Source organism: Anser cygnoides, chromosome 9 (genome assembly GCF_040182565.1).
Source record: "Anser cygnoides isolate HZ-2024a breed goose chromosome 9, Taihu_goose_T2T_genome, whole genome shotgun sequence".
Lineage (NCBI taxonomy): Eukaryota > Metazoa > Chordata > Aves > Anseriformes > Anatidae > Anser > Anser cygnoides.
This window is the reverse complement of record NC_089881.1, coordinates 20,615,763-20,640,818: the sequence shown is the minus strand read 5'-3', so window position 1 is coordinate 20,640,818 and position 25,056 is coordinate 20,615,763. Positions and strand designations below refer to the sequence as shown.

The 25,056-nt window shown below is 37.7% G+C and overlaps 1 protein-coding gene across 13 annotated transcripts in view; it reads left to right on the top strand.

Moving 5' to 3' along the window:
- NAALADL2 (N-acetylated alpha-linked acidic dipeptidase like 2) overlaps window positions 1–25,056 on the top strand; it is a 439,850-nt gene that overhangs the window by 230,784 nt on the left and 184,010 nt on the right. For all 13 annotated transcript variants that reach the window (XR_010833438.1, XM_067001999.1, XM_067001993.1 and 10 more), the window contains one exon: window positions 14,854–15,124. Coding sequence is in view for 12 of the 13 variants with exons in the window: in XM_067001999.1 (XP_066858100.1) it covers window positions 14,854–15,124 (271 nt within the window). In the remaining variant the exon portion in view is untranslated. The remainder of the gene's footprint in view (window positions 1–14,853; window positions 15,125–25,056) is intronic.

The following is a 25,056-nucleotide window of genomic DNA, read 5'->3' as shown; positions in this document are numbered from 1 at the left end:
TCTATTCCCATCTTCATACATCTTTGACAGCTGTGACCCTGCAGACTTAAAGTGGCATTTCACAAAGAAGCCTGGAGAAACAGGTGAATGTGTTTACCCAGCAGGCCAGCCTAATGTGTGTTTTTTCCCTCTGTAATGTGGGAGCTAACAGCAGCTGGAAGCTGTTGCGAGGCTTTCTCCCAGGTGAATGACACTGAGTGCAGACAGCTGCCTGGTGGAAGGAGCAGCCCATTGTAGCTGTGTCTCCTGGGGTTCATGCTTCATCTAGCCGGAGACAAGTTCAACTGTAGTTAGATGTGTCCAGGGGTAGAGAAAGCAGGTTGTGCTTCTAAACATCTTGTTTGTTCGCTGTCATCAGGAGTTGCAGTGAACTCTGGTGGTGTTCCTGCAGTCAGCTCTAAATTGGAAAATAACAGATGCAGATTAAGCTGTTGTAAGGGTTCTTGCAGTACAGCTCGCGCTGCATGTACATGTGCACACGCTCATATGTGTGTGTCTTCCCGTTCATGCCTATATGTTTATGTATTTGTATATACTTCTCTGACTCTTGAACAAAAAAAAAAACAACATGATTTTTAAAATAGGCTTCAAAATTGCATGTTTATGATCTATGTAAGAGACTTGCTAGTTTACAGGAACAAAAAATAGTTATATTTTGCTTACAGTTTATCTGTTTGGGGCTTTATCCTTAATTCAGCAGCATGCGGAAACGTGTATATTAACAAGAATTATTTCATGCATCATTGTTCTGGAAATATGAACTAATATTCATAATAGCAACAATGTGCCTTTGAATTTCTTTAACTGCTTTCTTCTATTTGTTCAGCAATGCAGATGTATCTTTACTGTGAAAGCGTGTGTGGGTTCTTGAAAGCTGCTTTAGTTGCAGGAGACAGGGTACGTCATTAAGTAGATACCACTTGGTCTTCTCATGTCATCTTTTGGCTACCTAGGTAGCCTTTAATCTGGTTGCTGGAGTAGTGCAGTTTATTCTACCTTTATAATAGCAAGCCTTTAAAGAGGTATGGCCCATTTGGCTAAAAAATGTTGATGTGGTGACCTCATTTCAGGAAACAGAACAGCCGGTGCTTACTATGGATGCAAGAGAAGCGCTGGGAGCGGACTTGCGTTGGATGGTGGCTTATTGAGAGACTATCATTACTCTTAGGGACAGGGCTTCCTACAGAAAAATATTTTGGTAGCTAGTTGATGAGCTTGGACTAACAAATATGTAATATTTAAAATGTGTAAATAAACCGAGCTCACTTTGATTGAGGTCAGTTTGTTCATTCCATCAGCAGAGCTGAATAAACAGTGATTTTCAGGTGGAGGGCAAAGGAGTCAGGGAGGGCTTGGGACACTGATGATAATCCCTTTAGCTGAAACAGCTGCAGCTGGAGAGCCATGTGAATTTACGGGGTGAATTGAGATTACTGATAAGGTGGTGTATTTGAAGGCAGAACATTTGATAGTCCCTTGAGACTAGGGCTCAGGCCTGAGCAGGTGGAAGAGGAAAAAAAAACATTCAGGTGCCATTCGCTATGAGATGTCTTGTCCTCAGAAACACCCGATGCTGCCGACTTGTCAGTCTTCCACGAGAAGGTTTTATAACCAAGGAGGAAATAGGCTTCTGAACCAGATTTTTAACTCTTTAACAAAGCTCCTGCATGTGTAAACTGATTTTCAGTGCTCATCATTTTATATTCCAGATTTTATTTGTTTATATGTCTAAATATGGATCTGGGATTCTATTGTTAACCATCCATTTAAAAAAAAAATCTTGGCTGTGGATAATTTGATTAATTCAGTTTTCCCAGTTGCTGATAGGTACACTAAATATATAGCTGGAGAGAGTAATTTTGTTGATGATTTAAGAAGTGCATCCTAGCAACGTAGCATAGTAAGCTATAAAGCTATTATTGTCTTCATATAAATGTGTCATTAAGCTGCATATCCTAATATAGTGGCCAAGGTGAACAGAAGATGAGATAATGCAGAGCAAGATTATTCTCACTTCCTATTTCTTAACTCTGTAAATGTTAAAATCTGCCTCTAGATAACAGACTTAAACAAATCATCTCATAATGATTTTTTTTCAAAAAAAAAAATCAACCTGCTCTTTTGCCCCTTCAAAAGAGTGGTGGCATATTAGTCATGAAGCATATGAGTAATATTTTAAAATAAAATTTAGAAGCTAATTATTATGGTGGTATAAAAATGGATGAAATCTTTTAAGCATTTGTGCATTTGTTAGACCAGAGAGCAAACTTGTGGACACAGACTGCCAAATCATCTCAGGTGGTAATGCTTATCTAAAATTTTAAAAGCTGCATACAAGGTGACAGAACACTTTCCTAGGCTATTCCTTTCCTGACTCCCCAGCTGAATATCGTGAGTAAATTATTATTATAAGCCCATTATTTCTGGGGTATTTCCTCTAAGTGCTTTCTCTTGCGATATGCAGGACAAGGGCTGGGGGAGATGTGGGGTCAGTTCCCTTATCAGATCGAATTTGTCATTTCTTTCTCCACTCAAGATCTGCTTGTTACACCAGGCGTTTCTTCAGTCCCAAGGCTCAAAGATGTCTTATTATTTGCTGATTCAGTCTGCTTGGTACGTAAAGTGACACATTATGTTGGCGTAGTGGGCTGGAGTTGGCAGGGGACACTGCAGGGGTGAAATGTGGTAGAGGTGAAGCCACCCAAGGCTTAGGTTGCTCAAGTACGGTTTGTAGTGGGAAGGGGAGGATGGGGGGGAGAGACCCTTGAGAAAATCTAGCAAAGAACAATGAAAGAGCTGAGTATGCGATTTATATGTTAATGTCACAGATTCTTAAGAAACTTGGGATGAAATGCTGTGGTTGCATAGTCAATATAGGTAGTTTGTTACTGAGAATGTGTGTGTTAGTCCTGTTAATAACAAATAGAGCCTCTGCCTCCCAGAGTTCCTCCACCTAGGAGACAGATGATGATCTTCATAGCAGATGTAAGAAGCAATACCAGATGACCATGCCAACATTTTTACTTTCTGCAGTGTGTCTACATGACCATGCTCAGTACATGCATACCCAGTGAGAACCTGCACTTACGCCGAATTTTGAATGCTTGTTTGTGTCCTCATGTCTGTACGTAGCTTATTTAACACCACGTTAAGGGCAAGCTAAGACTCAGAGTCATAATATCTTTGTGGGGAGAGAGACAAGAAAATATACTGAAATTTACCATTGATATGTAATGATTCAGCTTTGTATTTTTTTTCCCAAAGATTTAATTGATGCTGCAGCTTTGGAATGGAGCACTTTCCTCTTTACTGCCTAGCAACAGCCACCCCCCTCTGGCCTTCAGGTTTAAGCGTTGCCATCCTACAATAGCCCATTTGTACTGGCAGTAAGCAATTCAGGTGATTGCACATTAAAGCACGCAGAATACTAGGGGGCATTTTTCAGCCTTGATTCTAATTCCTGAACATCTGCATATTGCTGTTCTTTTTGTCTTTTATTTGTGCTTTTTTCACTCAAAATTGGCTTTGAAATTTTAGTTGGAACAGAAGAGATGCTGAAAATGAATTAGACCATCTAAGCGTTACTCCACGAAAACACCGCCTACTGTCCACGAGATACTGCACTTTCTAATTTCATTTTCAGCTAAAGAAGGGCCAGGATTCTGAGAGAAATCTAGAACAGGAAAGAAAATATTGGTGAATAGGTTGCTTTGGGGAATGAGTTACCCTTTGGGGATTGCAAAGGGAAAAGATGTTGTATGCCAAAAGTCTAGAAACAGAAAATGGCGGAGGGGAGGAGAGGGTTCCTTGTGACTTATTTTTAGAAGACTCTACATGGTTGCACCAATGTTTTGCCATATACACATAGGCATTGTGTGGCAATGCACTTTTGTGAGTATATTTGATGCTTTGGGAGGACTCACTTCAGTGAAAGTACACAGGCAGAGCTTCCTCAGAGTTCTGGCCAGGTTGCTGTCTGCACATACTGACATATGATAAATACGGTGTGAGGCAGGCTTCAGCAACTTCATATCTCTTGCAATTAAGCTTAGTTATCTATATGGGAGCTGATTTTTTTGGGTGAAAAAAAAAAAATCCAGTCCTAACAGTAGGTTTCCCAAACTTTGAAAATCTGACCTATTTTCTACAGTATATAACGACATGCTCAGGACCATTCTTTCTTAAATTAAATGAGTAATGAAAAAGGAAGGCCTTTTTGAAGTTTGAGGTCAACAAAGCTGAAGGACTATGTGAACTCACTGGAGAGCTATATGGGTGAAATCAGAATAAAGGACAGTGGAGGAATAATAATTGACTTCCATGAAGGCAAACAGTAATTAGATGCTAATCATTCATTTTAAATGCATGTGACGTATTTGCAGGGTCCATTTTGTGGAACTGAATTTCAGGAGGATGGAAGCAGACCAGGAGACCGGGAAAGCCATCGGATACCAGGGGCGGGGACTCTGAGAAATGAATGAAAAGACTTGAGGATGTTTGACCTAAGAAAAGATGAGATGAGGGAAGGCCATAGGAGCAATCTTCAGGTCTGGGAAGAAAAAAAAAAAGTTGCAAAAAAGACGAGATTAGTCTATTCTCAACATCAGTGGTGGAAGGGAGGATATACCATGTGCTCAAATGTAGCAGGATAGCAAGAAGTAGTGGGATTATTTAGGACGGACAGGGACTCTATACTTGGAACAGGGCAGCAAAGCATCTGCCTGCAGGGACAGCAGGGTGAGCTGAGTCTGCCTTGAACCAAATGATCTCCTGTGGTCTCTTCCAAGCCTATCTTTTTAAGATTTTATGCTTGTTCCTTTGGAGAGAGCTTTTTGTGTATCCACGAGCAATTTGATCTGCGGTATAGCAGATTATATTATTTATATAACTTCAGAACAACGTTTTGGTTATCAGTGTTGATTTCCTCAGTTGTATATTGGAACTGAAGGGTGAGTTCAAAAATGTAAGTATTTTAAGATAAAACAAATTCAGCTGAAATGCAGTTTGGCTGGTGAGATGGTGATTATCAGAACTAAGCCATGTGATATGACATTCATGATAACATTTTTCTTGCATAAATATGTAAAACTGGTATTGTGCCCTTTCTCCCATTTTTTTTATCTGCAGTTTTCATTTTAACTAATACACCTGACTGGACTTGTAAATGTTTCCATAAAATGTCTAAGCTAACACAGCTAGAAATTTCAGCTAGAAATTTCTCCAGTTCCAATAGAATTGCACTGGTAAATTAACACATAGAGATAAGAAAATGAAGGTGGTAACAGAAAGGTTACATGGCACCTTCTTCTGGTTGGCTGAGGCTTTCCTGTATGTAGGGTTAATTTTTTGAGATTCATCAGATAAAATGAAGCTTTCACCTTCTTTTTAGTTTTAAAAATTAAACATTTATTTGGGGATTTATCTAATTCCAAATCATTGTAAATCTTCAAATAATGGGTGGCTTTTCTAAGCATTGCTAAGTTTTACTAGGATTTCAGGTTAGGATGCTCTCTTAATTCCTTAGTATCCTTTGGGAAATGGGATTTTATTTGAAAATTGAATCATACAGTTTAAATAAAGATGTCCAGTGCTGTCAGAATAACACCCAGTGTTCAATCTAATTGCTTTTCAGTTTGTGGTATAACCTAATGATTGGGAAATGAAAGGAATAAAATACTGCCAGTTGGGCAGTATTGAGATTTTTTTGATCAGCAGATTCTCTATATAAAAAGCAAGGTTTCAAGTTTTTTGATCAATAGGTTTTCTTTATAAAAAAGCATTAGTGAAACATCCATTCCTATTCACATCTATATAGAATTTGTCTTTTGCCATGAGTAAACGTAATCGTCTCAGACAGTAAAATACATCACTGGGGCTTGATTATGCAGCTGGCCCCATTTTATTGAGACACTGGCATATTTCCTGTGGTCTGTGAAGAAAAGAAGATTATATCATAGTGAAGTTTTGCTGGGTCAATGCTCGGCCTGTGAAAACATGGTTATATGCAACACTTTCAAGGTGGGGGACTTAATTTTTTGCTGTCCTTCAGCTGTAGCCTTACGCTTGGCATCGTAGCCCGTTGGAAGATGCAGGGCACTATTGTTCAGAGCTTTGGGCCTGGATCTCCTGTTGCATTAGGAGAAGAGTAGTAAATCCCTCTGTAAAACAACGAGACCTATAAATTTCAAATAAAATTATATTCCCTTTGCTATCTTTAAAAGAGAGGCTAAGATATCCTTATATGCCTAAAGTAAAGGTTTAGATTAAGGCATACAGAAAACTGTTGTATTTTATGATGTAGTATAAGTTTATTTAAAATACTTCAGATAACATTAGATGAAGTTATGAATTGTGATGTTTCCTCTCACCCCATATATGATAGTCTTTTTTTGTTTGAAAATTAACAATTATGGAAGTTAATAGGAAAAAGACAGTGGTGCTGATCTTATTGATTTTGAAAGAAAACGGCATTATTTTGAGAGATCTTGTAAACCGGATTGTTTAGTGAAACAAAGTTTTCTTGTTTACGTATCTCCATTCTGCGTATACTTAAAAATATTGTCATTTCATTTGTAGAAAACAATTTGCTATATTAAAAACAATAAATATATGAAGGAGTGGATCAGTTCTCTTTGTGGTAAGCATTTGAATATGGAGGGTTCAATATTAGGAAGAGGCAAGATTTACTTGCTCTCCTAAAAGGAGAGCCTTTCACCTAAACCCTCCTGTAAACAAGAGGAACAGTGAATCATGGCAATGACTTCTTTTATGCTGAAGTATGCGATTTAAAAGGTAACTTCCCTCTCCTTCTTTGGCATCTGGCATTAACGGTCTTTGGGATTTTGAATAATGGCCTGTTCTGAGGGTCTGGAGCTGTCACTCTCCAGATTAAGGTTTCTGTGGTTCATTAACTATTCTGAAAATGGATAATGATCACCATCCTTTTTTTAGTGTGTCTCCAGAATGATAGGGGAGAAATGCTAAATGACATTCACATCTGCCTCTATGCTAGTTAATTAAGCAAGGTGTGTCATGTAAAACTGAGTGATTTAAAAAAAAAAAAAAAAAGATTAAGGTTGATTTTAAATAAAGTGTAAGATACTTCTATAACTGGAACCCTCAAGTGTGAATCAGGCAATCTGGTTTCTAGGTCTACTTCTGTAATTGCCTACCTGTTTGCCCTTGAGTGATTTGCTTATACTAAGCATTTTCAAAAACTTTAACGGGTTTGTGTTTTTCAATTCTTAAGCATCTGGCTTAATATCAAAGTCAGCTGCCTTTCAGACTTTGCATACATCATTACAAGTGATCAAAAATTGATAATTTCTTATTTTATTGCATGGCAGCAGAACTTTAGCTGATTACTCATGCCCATAGTCCATTGCTACTATAGTAAAATGAGCTCAGTTAAACAACCTTCACTCTGGCCAATGCACTTTACTGTATTTTGAGGAGCTCTATTGATAAACCAACTCATTTATAAAGTAATGCAGTAACATTGGTCATTTGCCGTCCATTTTCTGTACTGCAAATAAAGCTAGTATGAAGGTGGTCGTTTTTTTTTTTAATTGATGTATTCAGAACAGATTCTATCAAATCTATAACCCAGATAACACATTTTACGTATGTTCAAATCTTTTTGTCTGACTTGTAAAGAATGTGAATTAAGTAAACTCTTCAGTTCTTTGCCCAGCAATTTCTGCACTCAAACACTAGTGTACACATTGCACTATCTTTTAGACTCTAAATAAGAGATTTTTGTAATTGGCATTTGCTGATACTGATGATTAATGAAACACTGAAAATATTAGCTCCATTACTGTAAAAGACTATACAAGAGAATAAAACAAAAGCCTTTCTTGCACTGGTATGCAACTTATGCCTACAGTTTCCTCTGAAATTTTGACCACTACTGTGAGGAATTACCAAAAGTAAGAGTAAAATGATTCAAGTTCCAAGCAGATATAAACTTGCATGGTTTTTACATGGTGAGCATGTACTCAGTGTTTTTTTTTTTTGTTTGTTTGTTTTTTTATGTCATGTATTTGCAGATGGTGTTCTTGTTGGCAGATACTTAGTTTTCAAAATTTGGAAGTCTTGCATTCAGTGGGGTGATTTCCACAAATGTTAGCTGTTGATTTGTTGATGAATCTGGCCACATACTCTGTGGCAGAGTTTAACTAATTAGATAAATTTCTAAGTCACATGGTGACTTTAGTCTGTGTACTTGCATTGTTCAATAACAGCTCTCACCAATTTTCTTTCTCTGTCAATAAAAAGATGCAATTGATAGTTTTCCATTAATAGACCATTAAAATGTGATTTTGTACATTAAAAATATTTTATTTTAAAGTACTGTTACACTGTTTGTCTGATGCTGGAATCAGTGAGGCATTGGGTATTGCCACTGGCGTTTATTTCCACAATGAAAGATTCCACAACAAAAAAATTGCTGTTTATTAAACAAATAGGTCCGAGAAGAAAATGTTTAGCTTAAAATGGCATATTATTGCTGAAAATTAAGGTGAATACTCTCAAAGAAGTCACAGGTATTCAGAGCTATAGATTATTCAAAAGTTTTCTAAGCTTAAAATAGCCTAGAAGAGTAGTAGGGAGATTTTGTATGTGCTTGCCCTGTTTTACTACTTTTTTTTTTTTTTTTTTTTCTGGGCAATCATTTGATGGGCATTTACTGGAACTAGTATTGGCATTCTTATCTTCTGAAGCATTTCAAAGATTTGGATGCTGGCTAGATGTTCATATAAATGACAGCCAAATCTCTTAGAAAACTTGGGAAAGCTCACCTATGGTCAATTTATGACTTTGCAATGTTTAGTGTACAGGAACAATGAATTGCTTGTTTTGCAATAAAATTTTGAAACACAGAATGAAAGAATTGGTCATTTTTCAATGCCTTTCACCACCTGCCTTGAATGCAAGTTTGGCTTGCATACTGATGTTGGCAAGTGAGGTCTGAACTATCTCCATTACTTTTATTTAAAACACATAAAAGGGATTTGACTGTCTGTTGCAGCAGGGAGTAGCAATATGCTTAGTAGTCCCGCAGTGAACAAAACAATGTACAAAATAGCCACGTTTGGAAGCCAGCAGGGGCTGAGATTTGAGTGTCTTCAATCCCATGACAAAGAATTCGGCAGAAAAATGAGAGGTTTGACCTGCAACCGTTGTGCATGTAATTATACCATGATAGGAGAGGGTACATAAGCTTGGGTACACCTGTGAAAGTTTAATAGCGAGGTGGACCTAAAGATAGGACAAAAAGGCTATGAAGTTTTGTTGAAAAGTACTTTTGTGCCTGTTTATGGTATCATATTCTAAATAGATGATGCAAATCCCCCTTTCTTTGAAAATATGCAAAAGCCGTAGTGCACATGATGTTAAAGTAAATGGAGAAATAAATAAAAACCACTTTTTCTGCTATAGAACTGTATTACCAAATCTAGAGCTGGTATTCTATTGCCTCGTGTTATGTATTTTTATGGGTTTATGACTTACATTTATTCTGTGGAGAGTGACCTGTCGTTAAAATACTGCTTCATGCCAGTAGCATGTAGCACCTCTATGGTAGGTAGTATGTAGTGTCCATAGACACGCTAGTGCAGATCAGGAATTGCCTGATGTCAGATGTTTGATACATGGCTACCTAAGACTGAACATGCTTTTAGCTGTCCTTTTACTAGGACAGAGCATGCATTCGTCACTCTATCCAGACGAGCAGTGTGTAGGCTTATCAGGCAGAACGGGTTACAGGGAGGGACTTAGGGGTGGTAGGTCCTGCCTCCAGAGGCTGCTGCAGTGGCTTATCTACCCAGCCAAAAAACAGGCGTATGTAAGAAGCAGCATCTTGTCACGTAGTGGCTCTATCTAGTGTCCAAATGTTATGTTTAGCCATAGCTTTGCATTGCACTCATGCTCTAGGCTGGCATCACCTTGTCTGTGTATGATTTAGGAAGTGGTGTCCCCATGGTCACTGCAGACCCCATGGTGGGACACGAAAGAACGCAGCACCACATTTCTTGTGATCAATGGCTACCACAAAAATTATGTCAATATCAGTGTGAAATCTATGCCTAGAGTGTGCAGAATGTAGAGTGATGGCAGATGTGACAGAGGACGTGTCATGGGACTGCTCCAGCAGCTGCTGGAGGCCTTGCAAGGTCCCCTAAAGATCCTGACATGGTTCTTGGTACCTTCGGACAACTGCATCCCCTCTGCGCAAACTGCATGCAGTCAGCTGCTTACACCATGAGAATGTTTCTCTTAAATAATTTAACGTGCTGATAAATATTTTTCCTCTCTTGTACTTGGAATTTTTCTTTTGGAATCAGCAGATTTGTGGCAGTCAGTCCGGACCATGGGAAATGCGATCGGGCAGGCTGGAGACGGGCCAGTTGAGCACCCTAATTAACAGGAACGTGTAATTAAAATGCAGGCAGATGTAGCTTGGGCAGGTGGTATTTCCTGGAAACATTTGGGTCGCTGTGTCTACACACAGTAAATGTGATGGATGCAAACAGATACTGTATCAGCAACTGGGAAAAATGCTTGTGCATATGCTGAGCAGTTGGTCCATGCGAGTGCTGTGCACACGTCCAGCACTTCTGAAGCAGCAATATCTCTGCTTGTAGTGGGACGAAACTATAAGAAAATATGAAAATATGTACTCAGCATATGTACACATTTTTAAAACTCAGCCTGGACACGTTTGCAGGTAGGAAAAAAAGACATATGCATGGAAACCTATAAATATAATAACCCCATATGATGTGTTTCTTGCGTTCGTTTTGATCATCTGCCACCAGTTACTGTTGTAAACAACATATTAGCCAAGATAACACTTTGATCTGACATCGTTTGCGAAAAATCTTTTCTAGTGAATTCGTTGTGACCCCCAAACTTTAAAAACAGCTACCCAGCTGAAAATCTGGCACATAAAAACTCCAAAATTATATTTGTTCTCTTTCTTACTTAAACCCCAATTTCAGTGAAACGGAAAGGGAAGAAGAAAAAAAGGTAAAAATTAACAGTTAAAAATTGTGAAAATAAAAATTGGATACACTTCTAACTGCAAAAGTGGAACTCAAAGGTGTCCTTTTAATAGGCCAGCAAATGTAGGCAGATATCAGTATAGACATTAAATCTTTAAAGAAAAAAAGGCAACATTTTCATATAGGAGTTTTTCATATATCAGGGAAATTTTTCTCCCTGGAGATTTTTAAAATTAAATCTAAATTTAAGATTAAATTAATAGAATTGATAAGGAATTATGATACCGTTAAATTGATCCATCTTTTGATTCTTACAGTGACCTGTTGTGATTTGTCAGTACCTTTCGAATGGTGTTTTGCAGCGTCCCAGTGTATCAGAAACAGCAAGCAGCTGGTTTGTTTGCTCAGCTCCATGTTTCCCATGTTTACCAATTTTAAAATGAAATTTCTGTATTTTGTGCATGTATGTGCTCATTTATCTTTTAAAATCATCTGTTAAATATTGGTCTTCTGAAACTGCAGAGGCTGCAGAAAGAATGGATTCATTACAGATGTATCTTCAGCTTATTTCAAATTATTCCTGTAGCTTTAGAGCTTTGAACCTTCAGCAGTACTGGTCTGCTTGTCTTAACTCACCAGGACATTCAACCGATCAGGCAGTAAAATAATCTTGTTTATATTGGAAGTCTAAGATTGTGTCTTTAGAAACATTTTCTTGATCTTTTCATCGTATCAAAGTGGGAAAACTTTATCTGAAGTAAAATAGTATATGCTTTCAGAGTTAAGTGCAATTCTTTTCTTTTTTTTTTTTTTTTTCAGTTCAGAAACCAAGCGTAACTGAGATGGAGCAAAACATGCATGAAAACAAGTTTATGGTCCGTTTTGATCTGTTAGTTCAATATCTTATCTAAATCTGATTTGTATTAGAAAGTAAAAGAAAATAACTCGTAGAAATCCCTTGGAGAGCATCAGATAAATACAGTCTTATTCTGATGGTTATTGTTATTAACATTGATTCTAACTTGAGACCAATTCTTGCATCCTTGGTGGCTCCGCTTCAATAAATTATGCAGATTTACAGTAACTGAGATCTGACCATTAACTTTGCGGTTATTCCCATTGACTGAAGCTAGGCACAGTTGAATAAAGGGTTGTTTTAATGTGCGGGAATACAAAAATTTGGCTGACGTTATTAAAGGTCATACTGTAAATGGAAATTGGCAATCGCGTTGCTATTGATTCCTACTGATATGCTTGCAGAAGTGAGAGGCATAATTGTCCTTAGGGCATGTTTCGACTGCTTAAGTCTTACTGCTATGAATCTTAATGCTCCGGCAGTTTTAAGTAAGTTATGGGACACGATGTAGAGAGTGACTATGAAGTGTGTGTGAAGTGTTGTGTTATTTTTTTTTAACAGCCAAGATGGACTGGCAGACAAACTTGATGCTATTCTAAATTTGGTCTGTCTTAGGAAATACTGTTTTTACATTGCATTTGTTGTCCAGCTAGAATGTAATAAAAATAATGGGTTAAATTTACCTTGGATTTTAAGTCCATGAAGTCAGCAAAATTATATCAAGGGTAAGTGCAGGACAGTCATTGTAGGAAATCTGTAAAACAACCACCCTCGGTATTGTGTTGCTTGTAAGATTTATCAAAGTAGTCTTATATGTGCTGATTTATTTTAATAAAAGGTTTGCTTGTGATTTGCAATTTGATTTTAACATCCTATAAAGACATTATGGAGTGAATAGTTAGTGTGCTCATTTCTTTAACTTAATCAGTTCTGTTGTCACAAAAGCTTCAAAGACAGGCTTACTTAATTACAAAGTAGAAAGTAACTTTACTTCTATTACTGAGGGAGTAGCTTGGTTATTGTATCCCTGTCTTCTTTTAATGCTTAATTCCTTTTATTGAAACTGGTTCCTTCTTGTTGCAGTGTGTCATAACCTGATTGGCCTGGGATAAGTTTCTTGAAGTTATTTATCCTATTAATGGTTCCATCACCAGTGGAAAACGTGAATGTTCTGTTAATGATTGTTAATCAAAAAACTTTGTGTTTCTGCAGTGCCCAAGTTTATGTCATTACATTAGTGGGAGCAGATGAAATTGGAAACTTGTAATATACTACTGATTGGTTTAACTTGTCCATTTTCTGTAGATTGCTTGAAGACTTATTTTAGATAATTTAAAAAGATTAACTCTGCAAGAATAACATTTGAAAATTACTCCTCCTGACAGGATCTCTGAAGTCTGTAACATAAGTCCAGGGTTCTTGTAAAGGCTGTGAACTTTGTACGTCGATAACCTTGTTACTGTGATGCAGGCGGTGATACAACACAATTCTTTAAATAGAGTATTTTTCATTTTTTATTTGTTTTGTAAATCCATTGTATATTGGAATCTTTATTTAATCCAGATAATGCACACCGATCACACTAGTGTTTTTTGAGTATTTTGTAGGTTGTAACAGATGCTATAACTTCACTTTTTTTTTTTTAAGGCTTTGTTGGGGTAGATGGGGAGTCTTTCTGCTTTCTTTCCATCATAACTGTTCCTTGGTGGTGTATTCCAGGGCACTGGTGCAGACCCTGGCATGGCCAGCCTGCTCTGCCCTGCCTGCGGCTTCTGCAGCTCATGGCTCAGTGTCACGGGGTGTCTATAAATGTAAGCATGTGCTTGGTGGGATTCTCAAATATTTATCACCTGCAGTAATGGTTTTAAAATGAATATGCATTATCAAATACTGCTTTTAGTGTGTGCAGGATGGCTGGGGTACTTTTTATTGAGGACCCTAAAGCGTCTAAATATCATTTTGAAAATCATCCTTTTTGTGAAGTGAAGTTTGTGAACAGGACTTCCTGGCAGTGTCCGTGTATTTGTGCTTGGAAACCATTATCTTTTTTTTTCTCAATCCCGTGAGCTTCAAATCTAACAAAAAATTAAAAAATAGAATGTCTTCAAGAAACTCAACAAATATTCTCTAAGTTTTTGTACTGCATTTAGATAGCACATTTTATTTGAATAATGCTGCTTTTTATTTGTGCCCTACTTTGCTTACATAAGTCCTCTAAAATTATCCGTAAAATACTCTCTACATCTGGGATCTTCTAGCACTTGCTGGGAGGAGGGTGGCCCTTCCATGCTGTCACCATTTTTGTCCTATGATCCATCTGGTAGCAGGTGTCGAACAGTGATACAAACCCGGTAGCGATATAAACCCAAACCAACCTACCTCAAGGCCCTGTTGGCCCATCTGGTCAATACTGCCAAATTAATTTTTAGGCTCATGTCGTGTGCGTGCCAAGCTGTTGGCTCAGGTAGGAAGTCTGAGGAACACCTTCCCACAACTAACACAATATTTGGGGAAACAGTTCCATTCTGCTTAGCAGATTTTCTTTACTTGATGATTTTAAGCCAAACACAATATAACTAATTTTCCACACCACTCCCTCCCTGAAGTCCCTGAAATATTACTTCAGACAGCATTCTTTTCTGCTCAGTTGTTGGTTAAATTGATGGTATCAGAAACTTGAGCAGCTCCATAGAGATGAATTTTGAAACAATTGTTGTGATAATTTCCACTGATTCTTTACATTTCAACTGGGTGTGTTTCCTATAAACATTTTTCCATAGTTTCATTTCCCCAAAAGTGGTTGCTTTTGCCTTGTAAATGGTAAGAAATTATTTGCAAAGAAAAGGAAGGGTGATTTATTTTTAATGCATGTTTGATGATCCATCGTGAATCCCATGTTTCATTCAAATAATATTATAGACTGCTGCACGTTAAGGTGCAAGTGTCTTGGTGGGAAATAACGTGAAACTATTTGTGTTTGTTCCCCAGAGATTTATTACAGTTCCCTAGAGAAGATGATGTAGACACTGCAATGAAAATTCTGGGTCAATGGACTTCTCATGGCCTTGAAGATGTCCAGCTGGTAAATTATTCTGTTTTGCTTGACCTACCGGGCTCATCTTCAAACACAGTAACTCTGAAAAACAGCGGCGAATGCTTTTATCCTGATGGACTGCAGTGCAACAGAGGGACCAAAACTCTTCATAGCCAAGACCTCCTGTACTCATATGCAGCTTACTCTGCCAAAGGAACACTTGAGGTAACATGACTGTTTGTCATTTGTGTTGAAATAGCTTCCATTGAACTTGGCTGGCAAAGTAAACATGACAAATTGACCAGCCTTAAGTTAACTGTGATAAATACCAGTAAAAATCTCAAGTCAAACTTAAAAAATAATCAAACCTGAAGGCTTCCTATGTTGGTGTTAGGTTGATGGTTTTTGTTTTTAATAAGTATCTCAGTTGATGAGCTGATACTTATTGTTTGGGTGTGAAAGTATGAAAGCTATGTCATGATCTACATTTCCTATCTGAGATAGCATAAACCTCAATGTATATTTCTGAAATATAAGAATTGCAATGTAAATGTACTGTTGTATTTCTCCTTTTTGAAATGTTATACGTTACCTTCAGTGATACAGGGGGGTATGAGTGATGATTATGTCTTAGTTTCTTTATTAGTTTTCTTTATTAGTTCATTTTCATGACTTAAAAAATTAAAAGACTATGTAGGAAAAGTTGGCCTTGAGTTTGGAGGGTACCTCTTCCAAAATATCTTTGTATTTTAAGAATGTTTTATATTGCATATCAGTTACTGAATTTTGAGCAGTAAAATGCAACTCTTGTTCACTTTGCTTTTGCTTGTGACGGTGTTTGCCCATAATATTTATTGATAAAATGTAATGCGTTGTGGAAATCTTGAAATGAGTAAAAATGGTGAAAGTTGCATCATGTTAACTAGCCCATTTTATGGACTACTAACATCATTTTGAAATTTGGGCGTTCAGAAATTTGAGGGCTGGTAGAAATTCATATCCTCCAGTTTCTCATCCTGCTTCCGCTTCTCCTTCTGGAAAGCATCAAAGCCTTTTAGTCCAAAGGATTTAGTCCAGAGACAAGGAGGACTGGAGTTCTCATTTTCCTTTGGGAGAAAGACTTCTCTCCATCTCCTGGATTTGTGCACTGTTTTCCAGATCGAGTTTCATGCTCATTATCACCTTAGAGCCTCTGTGCTGGGGCTCTATCAATGAATAAACGCATAAAACAGTAACTTCGTATTTAGGTTTGATATTTAGAAGTGAAATGAAGTAAGCAAGGGTAAGTCTTAACTTGCATTGTGTACAATTCAACTTTTCTATGGGCAAGTAAAAAGTACTAATGAATGGGTTTAGCTTATCACATTTATCACTCAGTATATACTTTCTCACAGTAACCTAATAAGAGTAGCTGTAATGAGATAAAAGTACAGTTGTGGCCTTTGAGATTTATTTCATGAAAATAAATGCGTTGCTAGCAAATTCATCAGATTAAAGGAAATTGAATGTACTAGGGAGAATCTTTGACATTATTACCAGCAACACATGTACCACTTTTAGTTATATTTCAGGACACTTTTCTCTGTGATTGAATTCTGAAGAAATGACCACATACACTGCTTGTGTACTATGACCAGGGATGTACCTTGGCTTTGACAAAAACCTTGGGAGCTTGCATTTGAGCCAAAGGATGGCTCCCTGTGCACAATTTTACAGTCAGTTTTTGAGATACCTAGCACCTCAGAGATGTTTTCTTTTATTCTTTGAAAAGTCTACCCTAAATGTCTTTAAATCAAATTTTGCCCAAAAGGGAAATTTGCCTTTTAGTTTAGTCTACAGAGAAATCGGTAGCAATCTAACCTTTCTGACTTTTTATTGTACACAATAATCTTTACTATTTAAAGTAATGGAGGTAGAAAAACTTCGAATGAGGTGTAGCAGGTGATGTCTGTTGCTGGGTTCAGCCATCAGAAGGTGACTTGATTGCTTGCAGTGGAACTACAAATTGCGTATTTTGAATATGTTGCAGTTGGTTGTGATTGCAAAATCATGAGGGTTTTCCTGCAAAAAGATACTCTTGTAACAGCTACTCATAATCTGAATAATTTTCTTTCAAATGTGACACATCCTAAGCAGAAAATTTCTATTATGTGTCACATAATCAGGTTGAATTGCTAATATTGCTTGAATGCCACTGCTCCATTGTATTTCATTTGTGTATTTGGTTTGCAAGAATTTCAAGCACGTAAAACCATTAGTTCATTGCAGTCTGTCTACCAGCAGAGGTACAGCTCTACTTTCATGTTGACAAGGTTATTTGTAGAATAGCAGGACTCATTTTCTTTGACGACCTGTCATGTCCATTCATCATATGGCCATTGTATATGAGCCGTCCAATTTGTGCTTTCTGGTAACAGTCTAAACAGCATTTGTGATATCTGAAATCTACTTCAAAAACCTACTCAGTGCCATTGTGATGGATGGTGCACTTTACTACTTCTTTATAATTCATTGGGCCCTGAAAAGGTGACACTGTTTACCCATCACGGTGACAGGCAAGGCAGCCTACAGTTCTGGAGAGAGCTGTCTTGTCAGTTTTAAAATAGATATTGCAGCGGTTATGTAAATAATATACCATAGACCAGGTCAGCCTAAGGAAAGAGTGATATACGTGAAATATATTTTTATGAAAAGTTAAATACCAACGGCCTTTTACAGAGTTTAAGCCTTTTGTCTGCTTAATGAAAATGGGAAAGCCACTCTAGCCCACAGCATACATAAAAGGGAAACTGCTCGGCATCGAATGTATGCGTTAAAGCAAAATGTGCTGTCAAACAGCACCTAGCCAGCCTTCAAGCAGGCGCAGCACAGTGAATCTGAATGTGCTGTTCCATGCCCGTGTTGTGTGATCGTTCTCACGAGCCGAGCTGCGTGTGCTGTCCTTGGTAGGTGCTGGAGGGACGAGCTGGATAGCCGCTGGTGTGGTCCGAGGAGAGGTGTGGGGAACCTGCGGAGACCGTGTGCTTCTTTGGGTACCAAATCTGTGAGTTGTGCCAGCATAGGTGTGCCTTGTAACCCACAGGTAGCAGTGATCTCCTGAGCGCGGTCATGCCTGGGACGGAAGCACGGCAGAAGGCGTGTGGCTGCGAGTAGGCCCGCAGAGAATTTCAGGCAAAAACAAAGGGTTCGTGCCCATTCTGCAACGTTCCCTGTTCCTTTAGTAACAGTAAAGAGAGAATACTGGCAGATGTCATGGTGTGCTGAGACAATATTCAAGGCTGGACTAATTAAAGCAAAATGAAGATGATCTTTACTTTGCGTCCTTTCAATTTCTGAAGTTTTATGCGAGTTGAAGTTTTCCTCACCTTCACTTCAAGGATTTAAAATTTATTCACTTTTTGCTTTATGGAAGTGTTCGCGGAACCTTTAGCAATCCTAAATCTGTTTTAATATCTTAAACAGGTATTTAGTATCCTTCATTATATAGCATTACTTTATGCTCTGCTGTCCTCCTCTAATTCTTCAGGAAAAAAACAACTCCCTGTGGACTGCACCAGCTCCCTGTTAGGTCTTTGTTGTTCGTGTTTTTATTTATTTATTCATTTTTATCATGGACACTCTCAGCAAGTCTGGGAAAATATCGCTTTCCTTTCCTGGACCTCACACACTGAAAGGACCGCGCTGGTTCAAGAAGCAGGGGCGGATGCAAGACCAGCACAGTATTGGCATGTGCTGTGTGGAGAGTCCTTGAAATGGGAATACAAATGTGGGCAGGAATTTGAAGGTTTTGTGGATGGAAAAGAATCATCCCCATCTCCAAAGCAGTTCTCCCAACACCCAGCACATCTCCTTTATGCTGCAGCCTCTCGTCCATCCCTGGTCCCTGGCTGCTTGGACTCCTTCACTGCTTCACCTCGCTTTCCTGCCATCATCCATGTTCTCTGACTGACTACCCATGTCTCTGTTCCAAACGTCTGCTGCTTTTAGGCATTTTTGTTCCCGGCTCAGCCAGCAATATCTTCGTTTTGGAGGGGCAGAGAAGCGAGAATGCCGACTGTTTGCCTCTGTGTCTGCAGTATGCTGAAGAGATGCTCTACATCTGTTGATAACATATCAGCCTGCTCTGGTTCATTTGTTTCAGTGACGTTTTCTCAGCTAAATGAGAACCCACCACAGAGATTAATGCAACCTGGAATGATACGAGAAGTACAAACCCATATGTTAAGCTCATTTAGTGGTGATCTCACCATTTTTCAATCCTGGCAAGGCAGGAATAAGGGAAGCAGTGTGCAGATTCTTACCAGATTTTGCATAAGGAGCGGGGGGGTTGCTCACTTCATTGGATAACCCATTTTCCCATCCGTCCCTTTCTTTTACAGGTTCTTCACTCTGTGCAGGAAGATGGAAGCCTTCCTCTCCTTTGATACCAGTTCCTCTAATCTTATTGACTGTGTGCCCTACAGTCCTCTTCTCTCTCTGCTAAGTCTTTACAGTACTGCAGCACTCCTCTGTTGCTTTGCGGAACTTAAGTTCTCTGTATTTCTAGCTCTGCACCAAAAAGTTACGAGTTCCTCTGGAGGGACAACGCATCAGGAACTCCTTGACCCAACAGCTTGCTTTCATTTGATTTGGTTTCTTTGTGCTGCAAATGTTATTAGTGCACCCTTATTATTTTTTAATCTTCCCTCTAGCTAATCAGTAGTAATTTCCTTAACAGTATTTCTGAATTAAGATTGGTTTCAGCAGTTTGGTTTTAGAATATTTTAAAAATATTCCCAGGTTATTTTATCCCCAGGCAAAATTTCCAAATGAGCCTTCTGCAACATGCTTACTTGCACTTTTTGAATTCCAAAGGCAGCGAGTGCATATAATTCAGATTAAATAATCACAGCATCTCACGCTAAGTCTTTCGGTCATTTGTGATGGCACATTGGTGAAAAATATCAAGCTAGGGGGAATCTTGATACAAGTGTACATTTAATTCTTTTAGGCATGCCAATTTAGTTCATTATTATCTTTATTAACATTTTCTAAAATTCCTTCTCCAAAGAGACATGTACTAGCTAAAATGAATCCCTAGCAACTGCAGTCAATTTGCAGATGGCTAGGGCTATAGGTTGAATAACACATGCACACAAATGAGAAGAATCCTGTGATTTTTTGTAACATTTAGATGGTTTAGAGGAGCTTTATTTATCCTTTATTTATAGAAGAGTTTCTCAGAAACCTCTTCCACAAATAATCATAATTTAGACCACTGCTCTGCATACTAAGTAGATACAGCAAATTTTCAAGACAATCTCACTAAGAATATGGATTTTAGAATAGACTTGACCTTTAAACAGAAAACAACAGTCAACATTAACTACAGCATAGCTGCCACTCCATTTTAATTACATATAGAAAGCTGTGAAACGCAATGTGAAGGTTATATAATTTAAATTTGCAGTCAAGAACTACAAAAATTATCACTGAAGAGATTTCCTGCAGAACATCCTGTCAGTTTTCTGGCATATATCATATAACCATTCATAAATAAAGTTTTACAGTTCCCTAAAATAATAGTGGTTCATCACGCGCAAGAGCCCAGTTAATACTGCTGCAAGATTTTTGTATTGTCGAGGGGTAGGGTTTCAAAGATGCAAATGGCTACTGCTGCAAAACCTTCTGCTGTTTTATATTTGAGTGAATGCTGTACTGATGTTTTAGTAATAAAATATCAGTAATGGCATTTCAGTAATAATACCGATAATAAATGAGTATTTTAAAATGCAAAATAAAGATGTGAGGCATCTTGATATCGACAGATGTAACAGATCACTGAGCACTTCCATGCCATTGCACGTACTCAGCTAAAGGCACTTTTCAATAAGTACAAAATTTGAGAGGGACCAATGTTGAACCATAAACATTATATATATATTCTCATATCATGGTAAAAACTAAAGGATGCAAACAGTGAAAACATGGGAAATGGATTTGATGCTTGATTCAGGTTTCAGTGCAAGTAAAACTCCTATTGAAATTCATGAGAATCGTTTTTAACCAGAGTTGAATTTTGTCTGTTGTTAGTCACTGTGAAAGAATACAAGTGAAAATACTTCTGTAAATGCATGGATCTTGGATAAATATTTTTCCCTTTACTTATCTTATTGTATGATTTAGACCAGGCAAGTCATAATTTCCCATGCAGTTCAGTAGATACTTGGGTTGATATCTGCCCAGTTATTCTTCTTTCATGCCCAGTTTTTGTTAATGTTATTTGGTGCAAACCTGAATAGAAGGTAGTGCAAGTCAAATGGAAATTTTTCTGCAGAAGCACAAGGCACGTATTTTGCTTAGCAAGCGCTACCTTATCAGCTCCCTCTACTTTCTTTTATATCTTCTTAGCAAATATGGACCTACCAACAGCAAACCTGGTTTAGAGTGCTGTTACATGATCTAATAATTTTTTTCTCTTTATGTTTGCAAACATAACTCCTCCTCAGAGGAGGAATTCCATGCAAAAACTACTTCTGTTGTGAGCTATTTGGTTTGGTTTCTATGGATTTTTCCCTTAAAATTCTCCAGTATTTTGAGGGCTTGAAACTGCCTTGAAGGCACCTTGCTTATCTTAAAAACAAACCCAAAACTTTCCTGCAACAGAAAGATTATAAAGCAAGTATTGTCAACATTTAAAAAATTGCTGGGATTAAAAAAAATACATTAAAAAATGACAACTGATAAAAAAAATAAGTATATAAAATAAAATATGAAATGTATAAAATATAAAATAAAATAACTGATAAAAAATTAACTGATAAAAAATAAGCATACCTGACTTTTTTTTTTAACGTAATTTAAGCTAGTTGAGGATGAGGCTTCCTATAATATGAAAAATACAGTAAAGACAGATTTTAGCTAGTTTTATGAAAAATCTTTGTTGAAGACTTGTGGTGTCAAAGAGCAAAGAACGGACTGTTTTAGAGACTGCTTTCAGGAATGGTTTAATCCTGGACACACAGCCTTAATAATAAGAAAGACCAAAAAGCTAAGAAAATCTCTCTTAAGGAAAACCCTTTGAAGCAAATGTGTTTTGAAAGCCTTTCAGAGCTGAATGAAAAAAGTGTGCAGAATAGTTTCAGCTCTGATACAACTGGTTCAAAAAAAATATAGAAGAACTGAACAATGACCTAGTTACTAACCATAGGCAAGTCTATGTCTGGTATCCAGGTGCAATTGTAGGAGTGTATTGTGTGTGTATGTGACCCGTCAAAATGCCAGAGCCTGTTCGCTGGCTGGACTAAAATGTCCTGAGAAAAAGCTTTTGTTCAGGATTTCACTTTTGAGCTGGTTGGAGTCACAGCACTTGACTGCATCCACCACTTCAAGCTGCTATCCCAGGAGAGAAGTATCCACTTAAAAACGATAAAAAAAATAATTGTGAACTAAACAAAGATGAAAAAAGGCTTCCCTTTTTCTAAAATGAGGAATTTCTATTTTTTTTTTTTGGTCTGCTGTGTGGTCTCTTCCACTAAATTCAAATACATCTAATGTCTGACATCTCACATAATATATATTAGTTACTGTGTTTATCTCATTCATTAAGACAGCCTTAATGTGAATTAATCATGAGGAATATCTGTACTGTCCTCATAATTATTTCTTATGTTCTTGTGCTCTGCAGTTCAAAGAGAAGGTGAACAATCAATCACCAGCTTGTGACTGGCCCAAGAGTAGGTGTGTGTGAGAAAGAAGATGCTTCAAGGAATTTATCTTCTTTCCACTGAATTATGTTACCATATAGAGTTAGTTTTGTCTCCTCTAAGATTCACTGCTTTGCAGTGATATCTTCAAGGGGCAGACAGAGGTGAATAAGGATAGAAGAGGTCTGGCAGCCGCTTCCACTGTCACAGAGCAAAGCTTGTTAAGTATGCAAGAAAGCTCCTGCTGCGTTGTCATCAGGGAGAGATGTTCCTCTACTGCGGGTCACTGCTTGCCAGGCACGATCGCGGGGAGTATTTTAGAAGGTGAAGTAGTATGAAAAGCTAGAAATAATATTACTGGCAAATGAATTTCTATATCATTCTTTTGATCAAAAATTTTATTTCAAAAATGTTTTTCATGTCTTCATACATGTTGTCCTTTCACCTACAAAATTCTTGCGTCATAAGACTAGAAGAAAATCTTAAAATTGTGAAATTGAGAAATTTTATCAGCGTGGACAGTGTTAGGCTCAGGATCTGATGGGCAAGACTGCCTGCTTCTGTTCAGAAGTATTCCTGGTTATCTTATTGCTGTTGCCTTAAGGCATGTAGAGCTGCTCTGCCTGGAATGAGCTTTCATAATTTTTCAATTTTCTTCACAGACAACAAAGTAATTTCTTCACAATGTATATTGTTTGTAAAGCAGGTACCAAAAATGTAAAGAGAAATGAAGCAGTGTTGAGGGGAACCTTTTCAGTAGGTGGTAGAAATAGCGATTATTTTTGAGGATGACGATTGTGCATTCTTTGTCTTGTCTGTTGAATTATGTTTGTTGAAATTCGAGAAATGTGCCTCTTGTTGGAATAGCGAGAAAAATTGTAGTCGAATCAGGATTTATGAGAGTACATGCTGACCTCTCAGTTTCTAGAATGTTTTGTTTTGGTTGTTGTTGGCTGTTCAATATCCTGTGTGGGAGAGATCATACCAGGGGAAGAGAAAGAGTTGAGTGCAGATTTCTGTAGCATCTGGTAGTTCGGTAATAATGTCCCTAACTGCTTTTGTTGAAAACTATACTGTAAAGTACTATTACTACAATAATACTGAGCATCTTTCTCCTGCTGTAAAAGAGGCTGACCTGGATTCCAGGCTGTGGAAGATCAGGGAAGCTCTGTTCAGCTCCAGAGCTCTGACAGGGCTGCCACGATGGTGAAGCTTTTGTGGTACCACTGAAATCAGTTGTATGATGCCAGAGGCCAAACTACTCCATCCTCTCATCAAATTGCCCAGATTCCAGTTTCCCTGCAGACTTTCCTATATGTTTTAGGTAATTTAAACATTTTTCCATCTTCCCTTTTTAGATACAGTTTAATGGGACCCCACTGTACAAGGTGAACAATTCACGGGTCCCTTTTCTAAAATGAAGCAATTCCCGTCCTTTGCACGGCATCTCCCCTCTTTCTATAGGATTCTCTGTCCCTGCTGAGAGCATAGGAATCAACTTCACAAATTCTCCATGGTGTTTCTGCTGACACTTAACAGAGATGAATGCTCAGATATCTGTGTGAAATTTGGCTCAATTCAGAAAAATCATCACCCTAACCTTTGCAAAAGCAAGCCACTAATTGCTCTACAGTGAGGATGCCTGGCAGGGCCCTATCCTGAACTCCCATTTAATTACTGCTGTTTTTCATAAAAATAAAACTTTTTAAAAATGAAGGCTAGCTATTTTTGAAATAAAAGATAGATGGAGCTGCCATATAAAAATCTTCAGATTACTAAAAAGTGCAGGATATAGTATCACAATTCACGATCAACTCACAATTCCAAAGTATCGAGTGCATTAAAAAAATAAATCTGAAAACCTGGAAGAATGAAGAACTTGGTTTTCTTCGTGGTACAATTTTATAGTATCTGATACCTGAACCACGTGCTTACACGTCTCTTGTAAGGGAAGTTTGATTTCCAAAATGCTACATACTTGAAAAATAGAAATGTCTACTGACATAATCACAGAGCTATGCTATTCTTATATACTGCCTTTTTTATATGTGTCTTTGTCAGTTGTGGGCCACTTGAATTCATTATCACTCAAGTGTATTCCCTGTTCTCAATGGAGTCCCTTCCTTCCATCTAAATGTATTTGTAATTCTAGAGTGTATTTTTTCCCAGTCCTTTTTCTAAAAAAGATAATTTGGAGACACATAAATTTGTGTAAAGATTTAAGGCATCAGAACTCACATCAGATATGAAAGATGTCATTTTCCTTTTCATGACTACATGTTCACTTCTGCAAATTAGATAAAATGCTGCTTTAACTCTCTGATGTGTTTACAGCAGTACATGATTAGGCATCTCTATGATTATGTTCAAGTGTGTGATGTTTGGCCAAGCAATGGCTACAAGTACTCTGTAAAAGAGCATTTATTATACTCTGGAAAATTGAGTTCTCACTGACATTTCTGAAAGTTCAAG